Source organism: Dreissena polymorpha, chromosome 10 (genome assembly GCF_020536995.1).
Source record: "Dreissena polymorpha isolate Duluth1 chromosome 10, UMN_Dpol_1.0, whole genome shotgun sequence".
In the NCBI taxonomy this organism is placed as follows: Eukaryota; Metazoa; Mollusca; class Bivalvia; order Myida; family Dreissenidae; genus Dreissena; species Dreissena polymorpha.
This window is the reverse complement of record NC_068364.1, coordinates 74,545,749-74,573,120: the sequence shown is the minus strand read 5'-3', so window position 1 is coordinate 74,573,120 and position 27,372 is coordinate 74,545,749. Positions and strand designations below refer to the sequence as shown.

The 27,372-nt window shown below is 36.2% G+C and overlaps 1 protein-coding gene across 1 annotated transcript; it reads right to left on the bottom strand.

The window, feature by feature from the left end:
- Positions 1-6,829: 6,829 nt before the first annotated feature.
- LOC127849238 (coiled-coil domain-containing protein 103-like) lies at positions 6,830-20,527 on the bottom strand. The gene is made up of 4 exons (XM_052381958.1): positions 20,485-20,527; positions 12,917-13,152; positions 11,720-11,861; positions 6,830-7,123 (listed from the first exon to the last, which is right to left on the bottom strand). Exons 2-4 carry the CDS (start codon positions 13,138-13,140, stop codon positions 6,830-6,832), a joined length of 660 nt encoding a protein of 219 aa, XP_052237918.1. The 5' UTR covers positions 13,141-13,152; positions 20,485-20,527.
- Positions 20,528-27,372: the final 6,845 nt, after the last annotated feature.

Genomic DNA, 27,372 nt, shown 5'->3' with positions numbered 1-27,372 from the left:
GTTAACTTTTGTTTTATAATTGCTGATATAGTATTCGGACATTATAATTTTGATGTTTATTTTGGACAAATATTGTCCTATAATTTGTGATATATTGGTAAATCCCTTGGTAATTTTACATGAAATGATTTCCTGTTATTATGTGTATAGACAAGTGCATTTTTGCTAAAGACATGTTGTATGCAAATTTTGTACTAACAGATCATTACTTTAACCATAATGTTTAATGTGACCATAGCATATGTTGGTGGCATTTTGTGTTAGATTATTTATTTTGCACAGAGGGTAAATTTCCATGGGATCGCAATGTATTAAAATAGTTTTTACTATGAATTTAATGCATTGTGACCCCAAATTGGATTTTAACCCAAATAAATGAAATGCAAGCAAGCATTTCCACTGGAAATTAAGAAAAATGAAACAAAACTGTTTCACAAATACATCTTTTGAAACAGTTTTGTTCCATCTTATAACACTTGCATTATTTAACACATTTACCTAAACTTTTAAAACTTCTGCTTTTAATATGACTTTTTATCCATGATGTTATCATTTCCAAAATTTGCAATGATCAGTTTGTTGTACATACCATTTTTTATGTGGGATTTTATACATGTTCTACTTACACAAGATATGTATAACCATGACACTTACCCCAATTTTTGGACAATCTGTACAGACCTTTGTTCTGTTTTCTGCTTTTGCAACATTTTGTCATATAAATCTAAATAAAATATACTTTAAAATTAACACCAATCAATATACAATGTATATGTGGGTCCTCAATTACATCTATTGTTCATTTTAAGATGCTGTGTTTTTGCTGAACATGTAAAAAACACTAGATTTGAGCATTTAAATACTATTCTAATAGAGCATACTTCAATAATATTCTGTGCTGTGAAAAGGGTCAAACTTTTTTTGTAACTGGAATGCAAATAATTATTCTCAAGAAATGCATCTTTATTAAAAATTTGTTTTTTTTAATACAGTATTATAGAGCAGTATGATATTTGTTCTGTAAAAGTAGTTTTATTTGTATCTTTGTTGAATTTAACCAATTTTCACCAGTATTCGTTGTTTAAAATAGTCGACATAATGTGACAATCAAAATGGTGACGTTTATACAAAGTACCAGTATTCATATATTTTGCTTGATTGCAATACATGCCAAAATCTGTGAAAAGGCCCCTAAAAAGCCAGATAATAGTGGAGCACGCTGCCTTGCCAGATAATAGTGGAGCACGCTGCCGTGGGATAGCTCATGTTGATGTTTTCATATTAGATAATTATATTTTTACACAAAAAAGACTGTGAAAAACAATTCTTTGTCTTTCTATATGTAGTTTCTTTGCTTTTCGTTAGATTATGAAGAACCTTTTGTGTTCATGTGCTTTTAAAATCCAAACTTATTAAATGATAACAATCATTTTTGAACATTGACTGTATGAGGTAACATTTGTATAGAGCATAGTAATTTTTTTCAATTTTTTGTTGTTGACTTTCTCAGGCATCGCAGTTGTTAAATCTAACTAAACACAGGTATTAACATTTAATATTTTTCATTTTCAATATATATCATGCATATCAAAAAGATGTATTATTTACAATGACATTCCATGATCTACTCTGGTTGTGTATGGTGCAATAGCTCATAGTGGATTATTGATTCAGTCTACTTCTCCTGTTGTTTTTCCACTAATTGAGCCTTGTTCTGAGAAAACTGAGCTTAATGCATGTGCGTAAAGTGTCATCCCAGATTAGCCTGTGCAGTCCGCACAGGCTAATCAGGGACAATACTTTCCGTCTAAACTTGATTTTTGGTAAGAAGGGACTTCCTTGAAATTAAAAATACCATAAAAGCGGAAAGTCATCCCTGATTAGCCTGTGCGGACTGCACAGGCTAATCTGGGATGACACTTTACGCACATGCATTAAGCCCAGTTTTCTCAGAACAAGGCTCAATCGCATTCTACTTATATAGTTTTTATATAGAGAAGTATATAGCAGAGAGATGCATAATATAATCTGTTCTTTAAAATTGAACAATGTTGTTGTTTATTCCACACCAGACCAAAACTAAGTGTTTTCATCAATTATCATCCTTTACATAAAGGAGCCTTGCTTTAGGGAAAATAGTGCATAATGCATGTGCGTAAAGTTTCGTCACAGATTAGCCTGTGCAGTTTTCACATGGTCCTTTATCATTTTCTCCACAAACTAGAATAATGCCACATCATTCTGAGTGCTTGGCAGATTTGGCTTAAACTTAATTGGCCTATTGTTGAGGATTTATGATTGCAACCAATTTCCATTTCCAGCAAAATTTCCGATTGTCATTTTGAAAAACTGCCATATTAGGGACCCCATAACAGGGTTCCCAGTGTTAGAACAAAATTCCCTGATTTTTCCCTGTTTTTTTCCCTGATGGAAAATATAAATTCTAGGATCATAATTTTGACCTATTTCTTGTTTTAGACGAACTCAATAAATAGCAAGTGGCAGACAATAACATGTATTATATTTATGTAATTTTAAAGCAATGTCCTCCCATTGTAAAAAAGTAGGTATTTACTAATAGTTCACTTAAAGCTACATGTATACTACAAAGCCACCATAGCCATGCAAAGGAATCGATTTGCTGTTTTAATTTAGGACTTTTCAACACAAGTCGGGAAAGTCTGACCAAACGAAATTCCCTGATTTTCCCTGATTTCAGAAACTTTTCTCAAATTCCCTGACTTTTCCCTGACTGGAAAAAGAGACAGTATTTTTCCAGGTTTTCCCTGATTTCCAGGTTGGCTGGGAACTCTGCATAAGCAGTTGAGCTGGCTGTGCAACTTGTCGGGAACATTATTTTGTCGTGCATGGATGAAATTTTCAACCAACATGGTATAACTTTGTCGTGGTTGGATGAAATTTTCAACCACTTTGGCATAAGTTTGTCGTGAATTGATGAAATTTTTACCCAACATATTGAGTCAGAGTGTAACACTTAAGACTATGTCCAACCAAGGACAAGGCAACCCGGAATTCAAGGTCAAATAACAAATTTAGGAAATCAACACATAACACTCTGTCCAGGGCTTAACTTTTTCTAGCATGGATGGATTAAAAATCACTGCGGAAGTGCTCAGACTGATGTGACATAACGTCACACGCAGTCCACGGTCAAGGTAAAAATTAACAAGATGTGTTTGTCAGAAACACTATGTCCCCTTTTGCGCCGCTTTGAAGCTATATATTTGACCTTGAAGGATGACCTTGACCTTTCACCACTCAAAATGTGCAGCTCCGTGAGATACACATGCATGCCAAATATGAAGTTGCTATCTTCAATATTTCAAAAGTTATTCCAAAATGGTCAAGTTGGAGCAACCTCACAAACAAACAAACCAACAGACAGGGCAAAACAAAATGTCCCCCACTATAGTGGTGGGGGGCATAAAATGTATTGTCAAACCAATGAAATTAGTCCTTAACACTTTGGTCTTGGCCAAACTGTGACCTGAATAAACAGATATTAAAGTAACATTACAACTCAAAATCAACGAAACTTTCGTACAATTTTCGTAAAATAAACTTAACCAATTAAAAATCAGTGTTCCTTATGGTTATTGCCAAAATTTCAACGCCAGATGTGGACTGGTAAACTAGATGTTTGTAGATACAAAATGATCGTTTTTATCATTGTTTAATTTCCCGCAACAATATCTATTCATATGACACATGAACACTAACGTGGTGTACGCGTGTCGTATGAATAGATATATTCGCGGAAAATTAAAATGGAATTTACTGAGTCACAAATAAATAAAAACAAGCATATTGTATCTACAAAAATCTATGTACTCATACCACATCTAGCGTTGAAAATGTGGCTATTGCTATAAGGAAAACTGATTGTTGTTTAGGTGTTATATTATTTTACGAAATACTTTACGAAATTTCGTTGCTTTTGAGTATTATAGAGACTTAAAAATAACTTGTCAGCATGATTAGACGGATTTTCCAGCACAAAAATCTGGGAACCATTTCTTAGATCTACGAACGTTCAAAAAACATAAATAAGCTCACAACGTAAATTTAGTTGCTGTTCTATAAAATTCGTAAATTTACTAATAACATTTTTTGGACGTTAAGTTATGCATTGTACCAGAAACAGCCCCCTGATCTCTAGCCATATGGTCAAGTTCACAATTCAAAGTAAGAGCACAAGTTTGGAAAATCAGTCCTTATAACCACCATGGTTTGATTTGGCAAACCCAGGTTCACTATGCTTATTACTTTTACCAGTTATTGCGAACTTGATCTAAGTCCTAGGTTCAAGATCATAGTTTAAAGTTTAAGGATCCAATAAGAGATGTATTCTAAGCAATCGGTCCAGTGCATGCCTTTGTCCAGCTCATAATTGAAATAACTTGGCACAAAACTAATGTAAAAACAATTTTACAAAAACTGAAGCCTAATGTCCAAAACCAAGGTCATAATTTAAGGTAAAGAAATTAGTCCATATGAGTTTGTTTCAAGCATGACTTTGTGCTGCATGGATTGATTTTCAAATAATGTAGTACATGTGATCAGCATTTTGACGCTTGAGAACCATGTACCTAAGATAAGTTGGAATTCACTTGTATATACTGTTATAGCATAATAATAATAAAAAAAATTGTATCCGAAAATTAAGAGTACACGAATTTTAGGTTTTGGAGAATATTGAATTGACGATAGCATATGGTAATGTTATGTATTTAGTGTCAATTATTTCAACGAATAAAATCATGTGCTTGTAGAATAAAGTATAATTTACTTATGTATTTGTTTCATGGTAAGATGTTGGGTGTAACATTTTGTTATTTACCCAGTAACAAACAAGGGCTGTTTGCAAAACATGCATGCCCCCCATATGGGCTGTCAGTTGTAGTGGCAGCCATTGTGTGAATACGTTTTTTGTTACTGTGACCTTGACCTTTGACCTAGTGACCTGAAAGTCAATAGGGGTCATCTGCCAGTCATGATCAATGTACCTATTAAGTTTCATGATCCTAGGCCTAATTATTCTTGAGTTATCATCAGGAAACAATTTTACTGTTTCGAGTCACTGTGACCTTGACCTTTGACCTAGTGACCTGAAATTTAATAGGGGTCATCTGCCATTCATATTATGAACCTATGAAGTTTCATGATCCTAGGCGTAAGTGTTTTTGAGTTATCATCCGGAAACCATTTTTCTATTTCAAGTCACTGTGACCTTGACCTTTGACCTAGTGACCTGAAAATCAATCGGGGTCATCTGCGAGTCATGATCAATGTACCTATTAAGTTTCATGATCCTAGGACTAATTATTCTTGAGTTATCATCCGGAAACCATTTTACTATTTCGGGTCACTGTGACCTTGAACTTTGACCTAGTGACCTGAAAATCAATAGGGGTCATCTGCCAGTCATGATCAATGTACCTATGAAGTTTCATGATCCTAGGCGTAAGTGTTCTTGAGTTATCATCCGGAAACCATTTTTCTATTTCAAGTCACTGTGACCTTGACCTTTGACCTAGTGACCTGAAAATCAATAGGGGTCATCTGCGAGTCATGATCAATGTACCTATGAAGTTTCATAATCCTAGGCGTAAGCGTTCTTGAGTTATCATCTGAAAACCATTTTACTTCTTCGAGTCACTGTGACCTTTACCTTTGACCTAGTGACCTCAAAATCCATAGGGGTCATCTACATGTCATGATCAATGTACCTATGAAGTTTCATTATCCTAGGCCAAAGCGTTCTGAGTTATCATCCGAAAACCATCTGGTGGACGGACGGACAGACCGACATGTGCAAAACAATATACCCCCCCTCTTCTTCGAAGGGGGGCATTAAAAGTAATGGTTATTGGCTTAAGGCATTAGTCTGCCAGGTTTTATGACCTTAATCCGGTTGTAAAAATGCATGATCGACGTGTCACCAGATAAGCACAACAGTGCAGAATCCTGGCAAAATAGCACTGTAAAATTAATTGTCAGAAAATTTAGAGTCATTAACCCATTTATGCACAGTGGACTATCCCATCCTTCTAAATTGGATCAATTTATTTCCAAAATTATGGTTGCCTAGTATATTTATTATTTTTAGAATATTTCTTACAGAAATGCCTTTAAGCAAACAGCGCAGACCCCGATGAGACGCCGTATCATACGGCGTCACATCTGGGTCTACGCTGTTTGCCTAGGCCTTTTTCCTAGATGCTAGGCATAAATGGGTTAATTATGGTTAAAACCCAATATGTCTGTTAATATAATAACGGAGAAAAAAGGGAGTTCCCGAAAATTAAGTGTAAAAAAACTTTGTATTTTTGGGGAGCATAACATTATCCAACATAGATGCGCATGGTATAATTTAAGTGGGTTACAACATAAATCTTAAGGTAACTCACTAGCAGAGACAAGCAGAGGTCGCCAAATATATACGGGCAATCTGGGATTTGTGAGTTAACTCCCTGACTTAGCAACAGAACTTGTGGGTGCAAGAAAAGGGGCAGATACTAAGTTTACACAATAACTACGCATAAGGTACACAGGCTATTGTCTGCTTAAGGAAAAAAACTTGAGGTAAATAACTTGATTGGTTAATGTAATATTTACCCATTACAAGTATTATACATTAACATGTTGTTAAGTAAGAACTTGTGTTCTAGAGCAACACACATTTAATTACTCAAATTATAAATTTAATTCTTCATAACTCACTTCATATTTAGTCAGCAGATCTTTAAATACATCAGTCTCAGGGTCTCTACTCTTTAAAGATTCACTCAATTTTCTGAAAAGGCTGTTAAAATAATCTTTCCTCTTTAGAACTCAAAAACTGAACCGTCAATGAAAACCTATTTGTAGTGCTCAAATGTTGAAGAATGCACAATATGGCATTAGAATCTTGTTCCGCAAAAGCGCAATTCAGGCAATTTCCAAACTCTCCTAGTAATCCAAAACCGATCTCGGTTTTGAAAATCGTTCCTAGTTGTTCACCACCTATTTGCAGCAGGTAAGCGTACTGTTGTTTGGTGTCCTTATTTAATCTCCGCCATTCTCGCACAAATCCTTGACCCGATGTTGGCCAGTCTTTAGCCTGCAGTGTAAAATGTTAATAATATATTATAGGATTGTATTGCAGATACAAGTTTTACTATTTAACCCTTTCAGTGCGGGAACCGAATTTTGAAGGACTTTGCAAACAGTTTGGATCCAGATGAGACGCCACAGAACGTGGCGTCTCATCAGGATCCAAACTGTTTGCTATTCTGATAGTATTCTGTGAAAAAAATCGAAGAAAATGCTAATTTTAGAAATTCAGCAGACGACAATTTTGCAGATGACAAATTTCCCAGCATGCAAAGGGTTAAACTTGAGATTTGTCACAAAGGTCAGCTACTGTCAAGAGCAGGAATGTGTCTTGCACATCTACATGTGATGTTGATGAGATATCTGCAGTGTCAATTAATGCAGTCTGACCTATACAAATGCTATTTACAAAAACTATTTGTCTGACCCTAACCCTCTTCATTCTCTTCTCAAAATGTTCTTCTGACAAATTGACTAAATGTATATTGTAATGACCCAGTCAAGTCATTACATGCCTTATTGTTTACTGTTTAAACTGACTTGCATGGAATGCAGTTTCCAAAGTTAAACTACTACAGCGTGAGGATCGAGTGACATTGTGGCGTTCACAATTGAATGTTAATGGACATAAACACATGGTATGGGGTGCTATTCTTCAAATCACCTTTTGAAACAATTTTTCTTAAGAATTTCAACTAGCACATAAAAGACAGTTTTTATGCTGCTTATGGCAATGTGAAAAACATCAGAATTACTTTTTTTAATTAGCCTTGTGTTCTTAGCCTAAAATTCCATGTGTAACGCATTCATGTTCACGGTTATGCTGCATGCAACATGAAATTTTGGCAACGATTTTACTTTGCATACGGCCCATCAGAATGTGCACACATCACAATTGACTGTATCATTGTTTATATCTGTATTCCTTTTGTTTAGTATTTTCATAGACACTAAAAGAAAAGACTCTTGATGAAAGTTTACTTATTGTACTGTTCACAAAACAAGATGAAATTATTAAATATTCACATGACATTCAATCATCTGGACAATTGGTTTAGAAAAGCCCTCATATAGGCTTAAACAATCGTTCTATTGGCCAGGTATAAGAGGTTGTTTATCAGTATATCACTAACCCTTTGCATGCTGGGAAATTTGTCTTCTGCTAAAATGTCGTCTGCTGAATTTCTAAAATTAGCATTTTCTTCGATTTTTTCCAAAAATACTATCAGAATAGCAAACAGTTTGGATCCTGATGAGACGCCACGTTCTGTGGTGTCTCATCTGGATCCAAACTGTTTGCAAAGGCCTTTAAAATTCGGTTCCCGCACTGAAAGGGCTAACTGTGATAATGTGCATGGTGCAAGTCTAATACAGCTCCAAAAGCTCCAATGAGAAATTATATTAATGGCGAACCAATTGAGAGAATTTAAATTGATGTTTTAGGTCCTTTGAGTACAACACTAAAAGGCAACAAACGTATTTTAGTAGCAGTGATTAAGTTAACAAAATAGAATGAGGCTTATCCCCTGCCTAATCAAGAAGCAACAACTATAATTGCTGATTTCTTAGCAAATAATTTCATTTGTTGGTTTGGTTGTCCTCTGCAAATTTAAAGCAATAAAGGGACAAATTCACTTCACAGCTTTTTCAAGATGTTTGTAATTAGCATAGGTGCAACGCACCTATGCTTAAGGTATATACGACATTTCGAAAACCCACATCGATCAGTTGACAATTATGAAGCCTTACCTGACCAAAAATCAGACGAAATATCTATTTAATTTAGTATATGGTAATTCTTACAATTGTTTTTGGAAACGTTTTTCTAACGTTTTCTTCCAAGAATATTGCTGACACCGTTTTTAGTGAATTTTTCTAAGACCGTTTTACGTGAAAAAACCTTCTAAGAAACTAAAACAAATTTCGTTCGTAAAACAATTCTGTTCCTGTTGATAGTGACCTCACGCCTTATTTCTATTTCCTTTGTTTACTGTTCTGTGAGAGGTCAAATGTTTACATAACTAAATTCATAAAGCCCTGGTTTAAGGATATGTAACATTTCATCGGTTAATTATAAATAGAAATTAAAACATAATCTCAGCAGGAAGTGGGGCATAAAGCACTATTATTCTTTGAAAATGTGTAAAAAATGGCGGAGTACGATGAATGTTTTCTGATTTATGACATGGATTCTGACCTGCCTTTCTATGAATTGATGAAGTAGAGTTTTAAAGTAATAGAGATGTGTTAATTGAAGTTAAAATGATTTACTTTGAGCCAGAAATTAAGTTAAATTGACTTTAATCTACTACGTCTTTATTTTCCCGCTGCGTAAGGGCAAAGGATAGTTGTTCACACATCTAAAGTCCAACATCGCTGAGTAAAAAATCAAAAGCAGTTTATGTTCGCACGTTTAAACCGACAAAGAAGTTGGTAAAAAAGTAAGCATATAAAAACGTCATCCTCACTAGGTTTATTATTGTCTTGTTCTAAACCCCCAGTAAACATAACGTTAAAATAATAAGTGAATTTGAATTTCGTTCGCCATGTCAAAACGCCCAATGTTATAAATGAATAAAGGCGTATCAACAACTACGCGTTACACACCGGTCTTAATAACAATAACGCAGTGACGTCACCATCTATGTTTAGAACGCTTACACTGAAAACACGTGGCTTGTATCTAGTAACGCAAGTAGTAATGTTTAATTTGACGTTAATAGATCAAGTGTATTTCGGATAGGCTTTCGGACTTTTGCAATTAACGATGCGAAACTAAAAAAAGTACCAAAAATGCATATGTCTATAAATATCGCTACATTTTATACATGTCCCGGAAAATCGGCAAAAGTCCCAGACAATTTAACTCAATGTCCCGGAATTGGTCTGAAAAATTATGGCATGTATGAATTAACGTTACGAGTAGAGCTAATGGTTTAAATGTGGCATAAGATTTAATGGATTCGCGGACGAGTGTTGTGTCTGAATATTAAATGGAAAGCTGTAAATGTATCAAGTCGGAAAAGAAAACGGATGGCTGCATAATGGTATGCGTGAAATAATGTAATTCTACGTATTTATTTTCATAGTTATGTCATTTTGTAACCATTCACATTCGTCACTATATGGAATTCCCGTTTCTAAAAATAGAACATTTTGGTAACAAGGGGGGGCAACTCGTGATGTCAGCAATCGTTAAGGTTACAATATACTAAATAATCGAGTCATGAAGGGCTGTACTCTCTAAACCAATCATCATATTTCCTCGAAGGCATGTTATACACTTTAGACTGTTGTTCTGGTTTTATCGTTTGGAGATATTGATAGGGTAAGCATAGGTGTTCACTACTAAATCCCTGAAATAGGATAAAGTTGGAGATTAAAGTAAAAAATGGCACTGCAAAGGTTACAATCCACTAGAAAACGGCAGAAAAAAAGGCGCAAAAACAGTCGATTTTGATTTGAGTCGAATTCTTTTTTGGTTTGAACATGACATATCTTTTTTATTGCTTAAATCGATTCAGCTAAGAATGCCCGTCAAGAAAAGGTATGGTTATGGGGGTCTCTATGTGCAAAATGTTGTATTTATTTTCGCTCAAAGTTGTCGCTTTTACATCGAAACATATAAGGAAACTATTTAGTATATTTTGACCTAAACATTTACTTCAGCAGCAACTTCCCTGTATCTTGCAACTATGCTTTCAGCGCCGATGGCGCTCTCGTTTTTCTTCAGACTTCACATCAACAAAGTAACATCCAGTTCACTTCAACCCCAAATTAACTGTCCAGAACGATTCAACAGAACTCTTTAATCCATGTTGGCCATTTATTGTGAAAATGACCAGCGGCAGAGGGATGAGTACCTTCCACAACTTAACAAAATGGTGTTTGGGCGTGAAGTTACCCTCCCAGTTGAAGAATATACTGGTTCACCAAACTCTTTTACCGATAATGATGTTAATAATGGCCATAGCAAGCCTATAGGAATAACAAAGTAAGTGCAATTATTATTATCATTATCGTCATTAGTAGTAGTAGTAGTATTATAACTTTGGAAACTGCAATCCACATAAGTATAAACAGCAGTGCTCTAGCTAGGATTTGAAAAGGGCAGGGTGGTTTTTTTGCCAAAAGGGCACTTTCGACGCGTAGAATTTTGTCAAAAGGGCACTTTCGAGTGCGCGGGCTTTTCTGGAATGCTTCCACATGCATTTTAATTTATAAGTTATTAATAATTGTTAGAATATATTATTCCCATTATTATTAAACCATTTAAATATAATGTCTACAAAATGAAATAAATTAGTTACTTGTAATGTAATAAGAGATTTATAAATTATCATATGTAAAAGGGCGGAGGTTCGAGACGGCAGGGCGGGGCGCCCTCAAATTTAGGCCTAGCTGGAGCACTGAAACAGTAAACAATAAGTCATATGATGACCTGAATGGTTATAACAATATGATTCTCATTGGTTTGGTTATTCAATGGGGTTTAACTTATAAATAAGTTCTTGAAAAATAATTTAACTTTAGCGAAATGTTCCAATGTGTAGCCATTGGTAATATTGCAGATAAAGTAGACAAAGCAAGCCCGCCATAATACCTTTGGAATTTCAGCAGTAGTTTCTCTGTTTCCACTGTCCTGTTTCTTCTGAGCCTGTGTGTTCCATGGCTGTATAAACTTGATGTTTGTCAGTCTGTCGTCTTTCTCGAGCGGCAGAAGGTGGGATGCCAGGACAATGTCACTGCAAACATCGACATTGTCATAATGAGTTGTGTTCTGCGAAAACTGGACATAATGCATGTGCGTAAGTGTCGTCCCAGATTAGCCCGTGCAGTCTGCACAGGCTAATCAGGGACGACACTTTACGCTTTTATGGTATTTTTAGTTTCAAGGAAGTCCCTCCTTACCGAAAATCAAGTTTAGGCGAAAAGTGTTGCGACCTGCACAGGCTAATCTGGGATGACACTGTACGCACATGCATTAAGACCAGTTTTCTCAAAACAAGGCTCAAATATACTGAAGTGAAATTAGCATTCTAAACAATCAACCATATGTTTAGCAACATATTACAAGATCAAGAAAAGTTTAAATACTGGCCTGTTCAACCCATTTATGCCAAGTGGACTCTCCCATCCTTCTAAATTGGATCAATTTATTTCCAAAATAAGGAATGACTAGTAGACTTATTTCTATATTTAGAATAATTCTAACAGAAATTCTATTAAGCAAACAGTGCAGACCCTGATGAGACGCCACATCATGCGGCGTCTCATCTGGATCTACGTTGTTTGCCAAGGCCTTTTTTCTAGACGCTAGGCATAAATGGGTTAAATACTGGCCTGTTAAAAGGACAATTTTTAGCACAGCATATTTCAACATTTAACACTTGTGTGGTTATTTGGATCAATGATGGTCGACCTTTGCAGTGATTCAATGTCCCACCTTTTCAAAGGTAATCTACAAATTCATTGTCATACCATTGTAATTCAGTTGTACAAATCTTTGTGCACTTATATCAAACATATGACATTTCAACTAACATAACTATGCACTAAAATAACTCAATGAAATAAAATGCTTCCTTATATGCACAACTGTATGTGAATGGGAGTATAATAGATTTAAAGGGTATATTAAAATCATACCTTTAAACAATGTTTACCTACAATTTATTTACATTTGAATCATAATGACCATTCATAACTATTGTATTAACTGTTCATAACTATATTTTCTCCTGAAATTGGATTCATTTAAAATCTCTAAATAAATTTTAAAGAAGAATAAAAGTTGTACCGAAACTCGTCATAAGATGCAACTTTCTGGTGAACAGCTCGGAACTTTGCATCATTTTCTCTCCAGTATCTAGCCTCTCCCTCTACAGCATTTTGAAGTTCAGACTCCAACTTCTTAAAGTCAATAACTTTGTCATCGTCATGTGAAATCTTTGCAGTCTGAGCTGTTGTCTCATGAGTGTCAGTTTTAGAGATAGTCAGTTCCTCAGTGGTTTCCGTAGTCATTTTTTATAAATTCTGAAGAATATAAAATAACGGTGTGTATGCAAATCATAATTCATCGATGTAAATGGTTATCCACATAAATAGCGTCTTTGGAATTCATTATAATATCAAAACATTTGACATCTTCCCTGCTCCATTTTAAAAAATATTTGTAACTGTTTGAATTATCTCACAAGATAATTGCGTTGTTTATTCAGCTGATAGTGACACAAATTTGTAACACTTTACTTGATTAGCCCTACTAAAAGGGCTCTCGTTTTTTATGGGCAACACTCTGTGAAAGAAGGCTTAATGAATGTGCATAAAGTTAGTGTCATCCCAGATTAGCCTGTGCAGTCTGCACAGGCTAATCAGGGACGACATTTTCCGCTTTTATGATATTTTTCCTTTACAAAAAGTCTCTTCTTTTAGGGGGAAAGGGTCGTCCCTGACTGCAGACTGCACAGGCTAATCAGGGACGACATTTTCCACTCTTATGATATTTTTCCTTTACAAAAAGTCTCTTTTTTTAGGGGGAAAGGGTCCCTGACTGCAGACTTCACAGGCTAATCTGGGACAGCACTTTACACACATAAATTAAACTCCCTTTTCACAGAGCATGACCCATATAATATTCAAGACCTGGAACCTTAGAAACAAACAATGTTAGACAAAACCTTTGTTGTCTGTTGTGAAACGCTGATTGTGAGCACTGTAATAACAAATAATCACATTTTGCTTCTTTTATATTTAAAGGGACTGTCAACCACGAATGATGAAAAAAGAAAAGTTCTTAAATACTGAATTTTTTACAATTATTAGTTTATATTGATCAAAATATCACAACTAGTATATTACATTACTTGGAAACAAAGTTCATATTTTCAGTATATTTGGTAATAAAATTTCGCGATGTGAACTCGAAAGTACATCGCGAAATTAGGTGACATAATGATATACACACTATAAATAACGCAAGTAGATTGATCATTTTATATATTTGATATATACAATCCACTTCGCATGCACAATTTGCATGCCTGCATAGTTTACAACGTGACGATGATGATCAATCTACTGGCGTTATTTATAGTTAACTGGTTGTTACCTGGTAGACATACCCAGTAAAATTTATTTCCAAGTATACTGAAAATATGAAAACTTAACAACTTTTTTTAAGTAATGTAATCTACATGTCGTTATATTTTAATCAATATAAACAAAATTGTAAAAAAAACGGTATTTTACAACTTTTCTTTTCTTCGTCATCGTGGTTGACAGTCCCTTTAATAACTGTATATATACTCCATTTCCTCCATGGCTTAAACAACTTCAATGTTGGATGCATCAATACCTTAAACTAACAAATATCAGTATTTTTAAAAAGTTCTTGATAGATTCTTTATTAAAAACATTACTGAAAATCCACCTAACACAGCGAAACAAATCAAAATTCATTCCACATTCATTAAAAAAAACAGACTAAACACTTTTAACTTGACAAATTGTGCAGTCATAAACCATTACATTTGATTTTTGTTCCACAACAAATGTTAAGTAAACAGAAAATTCTAAACACTAAACAGTCACCATCATACAAACGCTTGCTGACATTTGTTTTTGAATGGCGTGACAATTCTGCCTACGGGTGTGGTGATCAGTGAGAAAGAAACGATCATCAGCAGCGCTTCCGTTAGTGAAAATCCTGGCATAAATTCAATCTATCTGCGTAAATTCAATCTATCTATCTATCTATCTATCTATCTATCTATCTATCTATCTATCTATCTATCTATCTATCTATCTATCTATCTATCTATCATCTATCTATCTATCTATCTATCTATCTATCTATCTATCTATCTATCTATCTATCTATCTATCTATCTATCTATACTGTCAAGTGCCCTTTCGAGCATTATAGGCAGATATGGACATTATCGAGTCCGTTTCCTGGGAAAAACCAGTACCTGGTGTCTATGGAGGAGATAATGAGAACGCCCCCTGAGTAGGGAGCGAACCCTTGAACTCCCGATCACTAGGCGGACACCTCATCCACTACACCACCGCGACCTCAAATTTCTTTGTTGTCATGTTGTGTAACACTGATTGTGAGCACTGTCTTAACAAATAATCACATTTTGCTTCTTTTATATTTAATACCTGTATAAATACTCCATACAAGACAACATGTTAGGTTCGATTCTATGCTAGTTCTTCTTGAATGCTCTGAGCTTTTATGAGTACAAGCGACCTGGAGGATCAATAGCTGGGAGTTGTATTATTGCAACTAGGTTCGATGCCAATTCCAATAACTTTGACCACCATTTAAGCCAAATGATGCCCCCTTTTGAAGTTAAAAAATTATTTATTGACAAGGAACCAAATAGTCAGGCGTTTTGTACATGACCAGACTTGTTTCACAGCATAAATTATATTTTATTTCAAATTTTCATTGCTATTGGTACTAGCATGCTTTGATTGTCCTTTTTTACTTTTCTAAAAAAAGATAAAACAGGTATTTGATGGTTGATAACCTCTCTGTCAAATAATGTTTTCTATCTAGTCAAAACATCTTATATCTAGCACGGTGCCTATACCACGTGACTTTTTAAGATATGTGTTGGGAGAATAAAGCGCGACCCAGTTGACATTTTTAATGATGTCTTATTTAATATTTCCCCATTTTTAATCAGATAAAGTTTAGATAAGTATTTTTTCAGTAAAGTGCAACCGGGCATTTCAAATATTCAGTCCCCACACTGATTCGAGATTTTTCTATTAAACCGTTCAAACGCGCGGGTGCACTTTACTGAAAAAATACTTATTAGTTTAAAAAGATCATGAGCTGGCTCGATCTCCACTTTATCACATTACAAATGGCTAAATATTTATAAAGAGATCTTTAAACATGTTAACTGGGTCGCACTTTATTCTCCCAACACATATCCGATAAGGTTTATGGACGTTTCGTGCCACTACCAGTTCGTGCCACTGATATTTGTGTTGAAAAGAGGTAGACGTTTCGTCCCACTGATAATATATTGGCGGATAGGTGTGAATAATGCCGTATAGGTGTGAATGATATTGGGGTGTATATTAACTTTGAAAATTACAACAATGTTGACAATTATAATTAGTAAATAACAAAAAATAAAATGATTTATTCATTATGTTTAATAAATATAAAGCATAAAATGTTGTTATTTTTTATGCATCATGTGTATGTGTTTGTAAAAATAAAATGATTTATTGTTAGTATAAAAACATTTGTGCATAGTTCGTTATGTTCATTATTTTTAATAAATTTAAAACGTGAAGAGCTGTTATTTTTTTATGCTTCATTTGTATGAACTATATACATAAATAATAAAATAACATGAACATGAGGATGTGAATTTCAGTGAAATCAGCGCGTGTACCGAAAATTGGTGAACGAGGGCCTCGCCACGGCATATTCGGCAAAGGGCGACAAGTTCCTCTTCTTGAGGAAACTGATGCGAGCACATCGTTCCCGCCTTCGAACAGCTGAAGCTGCAGGCTGAAGAGGTCGGAGGTCCGATACTGAATGTGGTGATGTACATGCAACGGACGTGGATCCGAGGTTCGATGTGGACACCAGACAATTGGAGCGTATATCGCCAGACGGTTCGAACGAACAACGACGTTGAAGGTACTTTTTGCGTATATAGCATAATTATGCAATATATTATTTTCAATTGATAGTTATAATTTAAATATTATCATATAAAAACTAATATATCATATTTTTAATTGATAGTTATAATTTAAATATTATTATATAAAATCTAATATATATCATAGTTCACAACATATTTCTTTTTTCCAGGGTGGCATCGCAGAATCAACGGTCGAGCAGGGAGTCCCGACCTAGGGTTTTACGTGCTCGTCCTACTGTTGCGCCATTGTATGTCTGATTTGTGTATGTATAGGATAGGATAGTATGCTGTTGTATTTTTGTTTATATATTTGTGTACTTTTGTAAATGTGTATTAAAACATTTCAAAATGTATGTATACATTCACTTCTGATATTGTTAAAGGGGCCTTTTCACGTTTGGGTAAATTGACAAAATTGAAAAAAGTTGTTTCAGATTCGCTAATTTTCGTTTTAGTTATGCTATTTGTTAGGAAACAGTAATACTATTATATGCATCTTTTGACGATTTAATAGCCCGAAAATAAAAAAGCATTGCAACGCGAAACGAAACGAATTAATAATTTGGAGAGTTCTGTTGTTGTCGTTATTTTTTGTGAATCTACGATGATTGCTTATAAAAAGTATAAAATAAATCTGGCATTGTATCCGGAAGGATGGCCGAGTGGTTTAAGTGGCAGACTTTTTACTCCAGGAATCCAGGGGTCGGTGGTTCGAGCCCTGCTGAGGGTTACCTTTTTTTTATTTTTTTCATTTTATTCTTGATTTTTTACTGAAGCTTTTTATATCCAATGTTTAAATTTATCAATATAAAGCATTTAATGACAAACTTTTAAACATGCCAAAATCTGTGAAAAGGCCCCTTTAATGTCAATTTATTGCAAATGTTTCAATATATTTATGTAATAAATCTAGATATTGGTAAAATGTATGTATGCATTAATTTCTGATATGGTTAATGTCAATGTATTGAAAATGTTTTGTGTAATTTTTTTTAATGTATTATATTAAGCATGTGAATTGACTCTTAAACAATCATGAAGTAAAACAAACCATTGAACAGATGAAACAATCAAAGGTGCGAAAGTTTCCTGTTATGATTCACACCTTCTATACGGTATAATTCACACCTATCCGCCTATATATTATCAGTGGGACAAAATGCCCAATGCCCTCCTACACAAATATCAGTGGCACTAACTGGTAGTGGCACGAAACGTCCAGCACCCTCCGAAAAAGTCACGTGGTATAGGCACCGTGTGTAGGAGGAGTGCTGTATCGGACGACGAATGTCGATGTTGTGATTTTACCGAAATATATCGTCGAGTGACCCGAAATGACGCTGCCCTATTTCGACGCCATTTTTGTTTTGCCTCTGTTTGATACATAAGCGACATCCGTTGACGTCATACACTATCAGACTTTACGCTACAACGATTTTGCTAGAGCTGTTCATAGTAATGTGGAAAATAGCTGGTTCAAAGGTTAGTTATGGTTGATTGGTTTAAAATTAATGTATTTTTGTGTATTTTACGTAATGCAAAACTTTTGAACAACTTACTACAAATTTTCTTTGCAAATAAGACCGTTGGAAAATGCATCCGTATCGTCTGCAAAAGCTCACTATTTTCATTCACAAGTCACGTGACTGTCATGTGACAGAACATCGTATAAATAGACTAATTTTCACTCTGGAAAAGGTGTACGCGTTAAATGCGATATGAAGTCCGGATATTTTTTTTTGTTATGCTAAATAAAATTGTAACTAGCAAGTGTTCATGTTGGTAAAGTGTTGAAGCCTCGTGGGCTTGAGATTCAACGTGCCAAAGCCACCAACAAGGAATCCGTGTCAGTATATTATACTGAACTGGGCAACATCATGGACAAGTATGATCTAAAGCATAAGCCAGAACGGATATACAATGTTGATGAGAAAGGTTTGTCCACTTCCCATAAACCCCCTTCAGTGGTTGCAAGCTGCGAATCTCAGCCACAAGCAGTCACATCTGGTTCAAGAACCCTCATCACAGTCATTGGTTGCGGAAATGCCATGGGTAACAGTGTTCCACCATTCTTTGTATTTCCAGGGTTACGGATGAAGTCAGAATTATTAGATGGTGGTGGTCATGGAGTTGATGGTACAGTCACTGAGTCCGGGTGGAGTAATAGTGCTGTGTTCAAAAGGTACCTTGAGCAACACCTGCTAAAATACTTACCTGAACGTTGTCTGGACAATCCTGTTCTGATTCTCTATGATGGCCATAAATCTCACATTAATTTGGGGTTGATTGATTGGGCCAAGTCACAGAACATAATCCTGTTTGTTCTGCCAGCACACACGAGCCATGTTTTGCAGCCTCTAGATGTTGGTTGTTTTGGGCCATTCGAAAGGATCTACAGCTCTGTGTGTCACAAGTTCATGCGCGACAACTGTGGGCAAAGTATAACACGTTTCAATGTGTGTGCACTTGGAAGCAAGGCATATTCGCAAGCACTGTCACCAAATAATTTACAGGCATCCTTTCGCAGAACTGGCATCTACCCATATGATCCAAATGCTATAGATTCCTCAGTGTTCAAGCCATCAGAAGCCCTTCAACAAGAAACCAGTTCTCTTCAATCAATCATCCAACCCTCAGAAACGGAAGTCTCCCAATTTTTCTGCAATAAAGAAGCAAACATCATATCCAAGAAACAAGCAACAAAAAAGAGGAAATACCTAAGTTCAGTGGTCAGTGGAAAGCCAATTACTGAGGATGTAATTATTAAAAAAATTCAGGATCATGAAGAGGGAAGAAATAAAAAGACAAAGACCCAGAAGTTGACCGTACAACCTGGACCATCTGGAACAGTTAAGGCAGTGTCACCTGTCCCTGCTTTACCGGCAGATGAATCATCAGGGGATGAGGATGAAACAGAGGTGTGCTGTGTATGCAGCCTATTCACACCCAGTGCTGTACGGCAGAGTTCTTCACTGGTCTTTGTGAAATGGGTGCAGTGTTCTGCGTGTGGACACTGGGTTCATCTCATTTATTGTACTAAACTCCGGGTTGTAAGGAGAGGTGATATCTTCATGTGTCCTCACTGTGTTGGTGAAGAGTAACTTGAACTTGTTGAAAACTTGTTATAATTGACATGAATAAAATTCAATAAAATTAAAAACCTCAATTGATTTCATTAATTTCAGATCCAGGTTGCTTTAACAGTGAAACAAATGTAAGTACAACAATCCTGAGTTAATGTTTCATGCATTCAGTCTCCACAGGAGTGATGTTTACATTGAAATCAGATAACCAATCAGATGCGTCGTTACCGGGCACTCTCAACAAGATGGCCGCCGTTACAGTAGACTTAGCAGGTGTAATTTATCAACAAATTTTGGTTAATAACACAATCAATTGAAATTAAATTGTGTAAATAAAAGGTAAATTTGATATTAAATTACAATATTAATAACCTAATCCCTATTTTGAGCAACAAAACTTTAACCGACTGCTTAGATGCGTCGAAAGTGGGCACTCGAGGATAGCGTCCTTATCAACCATACAAAAATGTGAAATCACCGAAAGAAAATGTTGTTACATGAAGTAAAAAATATTATAATGTAATGAAGCATCTACAGTTTGTGATAACATGGAACAGTTTTGTTGATCAATTTCAATAAAAACGAATCAAAGCATTACAAACCAACGCAAATCCCGTATCCCGTTCAGACAGGAAATGGGAAGCGATAAAGTATCTGTAATTGCACGAACTAAACAATTGTCATCAGCATAAGGGTTATACTCAACTATGCAAATAAATCGCGACGATATCGATCTGACAGCGGGCTTGTCTTTCCGTGCACTCACATATATGTCCGTGTAATGTAACCGTCGTGCGAGAGATAAGACACTATTTTTATTTAATTGTTTTCTCACAAAGGACCATTCTCATTCTCGTTTTTCATGCGAAGAACATATATCTATTTAGTAAATAAAATACACAAATTCGAAGTGTTATAAACATTGCACAGGTCCGTCGCAGGCGTTATATTGAAGTTTAAGTTTAAACATATTTTATTTCCAAAATAGTTACACAACTACAGAACATATATAGAAATACAACTGTTTTGAAAAAAGGGTAGGACCTAAAGTTCTAACAACATTATTGGTGGTCTTTCCCTGTTCTGTTATTTACATTGCATATATTCGTGACGATAGCGTGATTTTGTAAAGCTGTAAGTTACATGGTCAAGATTACATTTGTATTAAGAGAGCAAAATACAAGTGCGCAAGTAAAATACAAAAGAAAATCATGGTTTGTAAAGCATTGGAAATAAAACATACAGTACAACCTTGAGATTGTGAAGTCCTGTCCAGAAGAATAAACATAACTATGCGCTACAACAACATTATGAAAAACGCTTTGTCGTCTTAATAAATATCTGAACATTTTTAAATATGAAGCAGTTGGTGTCATTATCTAACATGTCATTACCAAAAAGCATTGTATTGCAATTTATTTGTTCAATTGCGTGTAGGGTTTCAAAAAGAGTAGTACGTTGTTCAGAAAAGCGTGGACAAATAAAAAAGAAATGATACACTGATTCAACTTCTCCACATACGCATAAAGGTTGGGCGATATGTTGAAATATATCTGCAATTAAGTTGTTACTGGGAGATTTCCTAGTTTGGTGTGGTCTCGTGTTGTGAGGAGGTAGGGAGGGGGAGGGGTCGAAGAACCCGTAGGAAACCCTCATGTTTGATATGTTGACCATCCAAACCCGTTAAAACTCGCTTACATGTGACGTTCTTGCGCGTGGCCTTCCTATAAATCCGCCTAAGACGAAAAAGTCATGGACAGAAATATACGCTTGTCATAAATAAGACACCGTGTAATACAGTATTTTGTATTGCCGGCTATTCGACATGAATTTTATATTCAATTAAGCAAACATACTAGTATCTGGATGATTTGGTGAAACGTCAATGAATTCAGAGAGCTGATACGGCCTTTTTATATAAACTGAATATCAAAACTCTAAAGTTTGGCTAGATATCGATCTAGGCCTCCACATAGGCGTCCGCAGATAGGGGCAAATGGGGTCAGCTGACCCCCCCCCCCCCCCCCCCCCCTGGAAAATCGGTGATCGAAAAAGATAGTTGAATATGGAAAAATCTATACGTGAACAATTATGATTCCTAAATTGAACAATTTGGGTCAGAATGATTCCTAGTTAGTTTCACACGAACATATATAAACTCCCATTTACATATGTAAACAAGTCATGGATGCGGTTACTGCACAATTTATTAACGCTCAAAACATTGTTTTAAACATGATTCATTTGTGCGAAATCGAGGGAAGAAGTCAATCAATTAACATGTATTCAGTCCCTGAATAGGAAGTGGGTCTCTGCCGATTTTCTCGATGATTTGTTTAATAAACATATTCTTGTCGGTGTTGATCCGATCCCTGTGAACGCTCATCATGCATAATCCTGAGAGCCTGTCGTCGGACATGGTTGATCTCATCCGTGTCTTGACTCGTTTCAGAGTGCTAAATGATCGTTCCACCGTACAAGTGGTGGCGGGCAGGGTTCCACCGTACAAGTGGTGGCGGGCAGGGCGGTCTACCGTACAAGTGGTGGCGGGCAGGGCGGTCTACCGTACAAGTGGTGGCGGGCAGGGCGGTCTACCGTACAAGTGGTGGCGGGCAGGATTAGTAATATGATCATCTCCTCAAGCACGGCCGGAAACAAATCCGTTTTTTTGACCAAGTCAACACAATCTTACTCATTCTGTTTGATGGTTAACTTCTTGTTCATGTCGTACCATGACCATGCATCTTGTTCAAAATTATCGATTTGATAAAATTCGTCGATGGTTCGGACTCTATCCTTATAGTCTGATCGATCGCAATTTTGTATGTGGTTCGAATGGAGTTTATATAACATAAACGCAGGCATATACGATTTTAAAAATCAGCTTCCTAAAGATTGGATCAGTGAGCCCATGTACGGGATATAAATTTTGCGTCGATAGTACCGGGTATTATTCACTGGTTCTACTATCATTTGCTCGGTGTACTTGACGGCCACATTGCCATGGTATTGTCATTGTAACACCAATATCTTCGGCTATTTTTCATGCCGGACCGAATATACTTCCTTAAAAAATAGAATCCGCATTTTCTGGATGATCGGTGATCATGTCTATTTGAACAGCATGGGTCCGGTTTAATGAGAGCGACCATGGTCGGGCGACTATGGTTGTACCAGCGAATAATCGTCGTGCGACGATAACCGGGATTTGATAGAGAGCGAAGATCGTCAGTCGACCACGCGTTGTTCGACATACTGTCGAGCGACTGCAGTCCACCCCTCAAACCACGACTGCTCGTCGCTTTGTTGGCACCAAAAACCCGTGCCAGGAGACTCCCAGACAATCTGCGACGGTACCAAGATCTTTTGGGCACCTTAAGGACAATCCCAGACAGTCTGCGGCGGTTTCAAAAGGTCTCCCAGACCAGCTGGGAACCTGCCGGAGACTCCCAGACAGTCTGCGACGGTGCAAAGACCGTCTAGGCACCTGCAGGAGATTCCCAAACAGTCTTTGACGGAGTGAGAGACTGTTCGGCACTGTTGCAGACGGTCTGGGAGTCTCCTGCAAGAGCCCTCCGGTCTGAGAGACTATCTGGTAACGTCGCAGACTGTCTGGGGTCTGCTGCAGGTGCCCCGCCTGTCTGAGAGATTGTATGACACCGTCAACTACTGTCTGAAAGTATCCTGCTGGTGCCGAGACGGTATTGGTACCGTCGCAGACCGTCTTTGAGTATCCTGCTGGTGCTCAGACGGTCTTGGCACCGTCGCAGACTGTTTGGGAGTTTCCTACTGGTGATCCGCCGCTCTAGGAATATGTCTTCACCATCGAAGCCTGCCTGGGAGTCTCCTGCAGGTTTCAATGCGGTCTTGGCACCGTCTAAGACTGCCTGGGAGTCTCCTGTTGGTACCTTGAACGCGACGAGTGGTCAGTCTAGTGCATTCCTCTTTATGTCCCGTAGCTTCTTTTTTTTTACATGTGTCTGCTGTCCGCAACGCCACCCCACACGCGTTTATAGCTGCCACAATCTCCTGCCACTTTTTCCGCTTGTTTACCTGCACTGACTCGAATTGTTTCTGTCTTCGTCTTCCATTTTTCGCGTGTATTTTCGCCGTCGGATGTTCATGGCGGAAGTGGAAATTTTTGCTAAAAATAGCAACTACCACGACCGCAGTCGACTGACCACACCGTCGTGCGACCACAGTCGCGGCAACTTTCTCCTTGAACGCGACGAGTGGTCAGTTGGCGGCCGACGAGCGTCAGTCGAACACACATTCAACCGACTTATGTCGGGTTTTGTAGTTTTTCATTAAACCGGACCCTGCACTGACTCGAATTATTGCTGTCTTCGTCTTCCATTTTTCGCGTGTATTTTCGCCGTCGGATGTTCATGGCGGAAGTGGAAATTTTTGCTAAAAATAGCAACTACCACGACCGCAGTCGACTGACCACACCGTCGTGCGACCACAGTCGCGGCAACTTTCTCCTTGAACGCGACGAGTGGTCAGTTGGCGGCCGACGAGCGTCAGTCGAACACACAGTCAACCGACTAAAGTCGGGTTTTGTAGTTTTTCATTAAACCGGACCCTGGATGTGCTTGCGCGATGGGCTCAAAAATGGACGAATATTTGGCTATTATTTGGAGCGTTATTACAAATGTCGCCGTTCCACTTGCCGTTCAAAGCTGATGTCCGGTCTGTCGTTCTTTCGTATTCTGTTCGTTTCGAGCTAAAATTAAAACATTCGTTATGTTTTCTAGAAACTGCATGATGACGTAGGTACCTTCATGGAACTCCATGGGAAGAAAATCCCCACTGTAAGCATCTTAAGTAGATGAAAAACATCTTCGAGGAAATGATTAATACACAGGTCCCGTCCTGAAAAGGGGCCTTCCGATTCCTATTCCTGGGTTAAACACAATGAATGTCTTCAGATGATGATTGATGACTGATGCGAATCTTATGTGAGAAAAGTCACTATGATCAAAGGAGAGAGAAAATAGGTATAACCAACTCAATTACAGCCAATTTATCAATTCCAAATCCTAGCTCGAAACCTTCCAGATATGCTTCATGATGCACCATTATCTGGCCTTATTCTGAAAAGGTTCTACGCCTCCGGCGGTAAAGGCGGAAGGAACCCCCCATTGACCCACACCCCTAGAATCATTCCTGCGGACGCCCATGTTTACATGTACATAAATGTTCACATAAACGTCTATATGCATACAGTAATGAGGCCTCAGTCCTCTGCAACTTCTATACTTTGTCACTTATTATAATTATTATTATTATTGTTGTTGTTATAATAATTATTATTATTATTATTATCATTATTATTATGAAATTAATAGATTTGAGGACATTGCATGATATATTTTGCCGTAACAATTTGCAGAGTCAAGCAACTTCTATATTTTGTCACTTATTATCATTATTATTATTATTATTATTTTTATTAGTATTATTTTTAGTATTAATTAGTATTTTTATTATTACTATTATTATTATTACATGTATTATTATTATTACTACTATTTTTTGTATCATCATCATCATCATCATCGTCGTCGTCGTCGTCGTCGTTGTCGTCATTATTATTATTATTACTATTATTATTATTATTATTATTATATTATTATTATTATTATTATTATTATTATTATTAAAAAACTAGATTTGAGGAGTTTGCATGATTTATTTTGCCATAACAATTTGCCGAGTCAAGCAACTTCTATACTTTGTCACTTATTATTATTATTATTATTATTATTATTATTATTAATATTATTATTATTATTATTATTAAAACAAGTAGATTTGAGGAGTTTGCATTTTTTATTTTGCCATAACAATTTGCCGAGTCATGCAACTTCTATACTTTGTCACTTATTATTATTATTATTATTATTATTATTATTATTATTATTATTATTAAAAAATCAGATATATTTTGCCATAGAAATTTGCCGAGTCATGTAAATATATTTACTAATAAAATTTACTGGCATCACAAACCCGTAACGGGCAGCTCATTGTCGCATTGTGTTTTTGCCTACTTTTTAAACACTGCGGATAGTGTAATTTAAAATGTTGAACATCCACTCTTTATAAAACACGACCACAATTTGAAAAAAGGTACCTCAATGAGTGTTCATTAGCTGCTATAAATCAGAATATTTGAACGTTTATTTTTCCCAATACTTAACATGGTGGCTTAGTCTTTGATTGACTCAGATTCAACTTGGGTTAGGTTTTATCAAGAGTAACAGCCTGGCAAAGTTTCACGTAGCTTGAGTCATCCATGCGGCTCCTAAGATGTAACCTGTTGACCAACAATTTGACTTCACTTGAACAGATTATAAGACATAGACATTGTTTAGATCACAGGTGGTTAGCGTGTGGCTATGATATTAATTAGTGAAAACATCATTTTGAATGATAAATAATCATATTATGACGAAAAATTAACTTTTCTGAAAAAAAATATTTCACTATCAAATATATATATAACAAGGTATGCAACTCAAAATCAGCCCAAAACGGGGTGCAACCCCGTTTTGGGCTGATTTTATATATAACTTATATATATATTTGATAGTGAAATATTATTTTTTTTCAGAAAAGTTAATTTTTCGTTATAATATGATTATTTATCATTCAAAATGATGTTTTCACTAATTAATATCATAGCCACACGCTAACCACCTGTGATCCAGATGAGACGCCACAGAACGTGGCGTCTCATCAGGATCCAAACTGTTTGCTATTCTGATTGTATTCTTTGAAAAAAATTGAAGAAAATGCTGATTTTAGAAATTCTGCCGACGACATTTTAGCAGACGACAAATTTCCCAGCATGCAAAGGGTTAAGGAAAAGTAACCATGAGCAATTGTAGTCAACACTTTCTGACAGGTGCTTCTCTTGCAATACAAAGAATCGAACATCCAGCAATCGTATATAGGATCTTCGCTTAATTTTAATGTAACATGTGTGTGTGGGAAATGTGAAGATACAATATATTAAAGGGATCTTTTCACGGTTTGGTAAATTGACGAAATTGAAAAAAGTTGTTTCAGATTCGCAAATTTTCGTTTTAGTTATGATATTTGTGAGGAAACAGTATTACTGAACTTTTACCATAGTCCAATATAGCCATTATATGTATCCTTTGACGATTTGAAAACCTAAAAATTATACAGCGTTGCAACGCGAAACGATTGAATAATTTGGAGAGTTCTGTTGTTGTCGTTTAAATTTACGAAACTACGAAGATTGCTTATATAAGGTATCAAATACTTATATTGTGTATACCCGGCGGAATATTGGAGAGGGCTAATGCGTTTTTACTTTAGACTAACTCCAGGTCTCCGGGGGTCACTGGTTCGAGCCCTGGCTACTTTTTTTTTCCTTTTTTAAATTTTATTCTTGATTTTTTTACTGGTGCTTTTAAGATCCAATGTTTACATTTATCAATATAAAGCATTTAATG

Bases quoted from the DNA above. Each gene is read 5' to 3' on its own strand.
- LOC127849238 (XM_052381958.1), bottom strand. From the start codon at position 13,140: ATGACTACGGAAACCACTGAGGAACTGACTATCTCTAAAACTGACACT. The intron at 11,862-12,916 runs GTACAACTTTTA...CGATGTTTGCAG, and splicing joins GCATCTTATGACGAGTTTCG to TGACATTGTCCTGGCATCCC. The intron at 7,124-11,719 runs GTATTATGGCGG...TTTACACTGCAG, and splicing joins CTACTGCTGAAATTCCAAAG to GCTAAAGACTGGCCAACATC.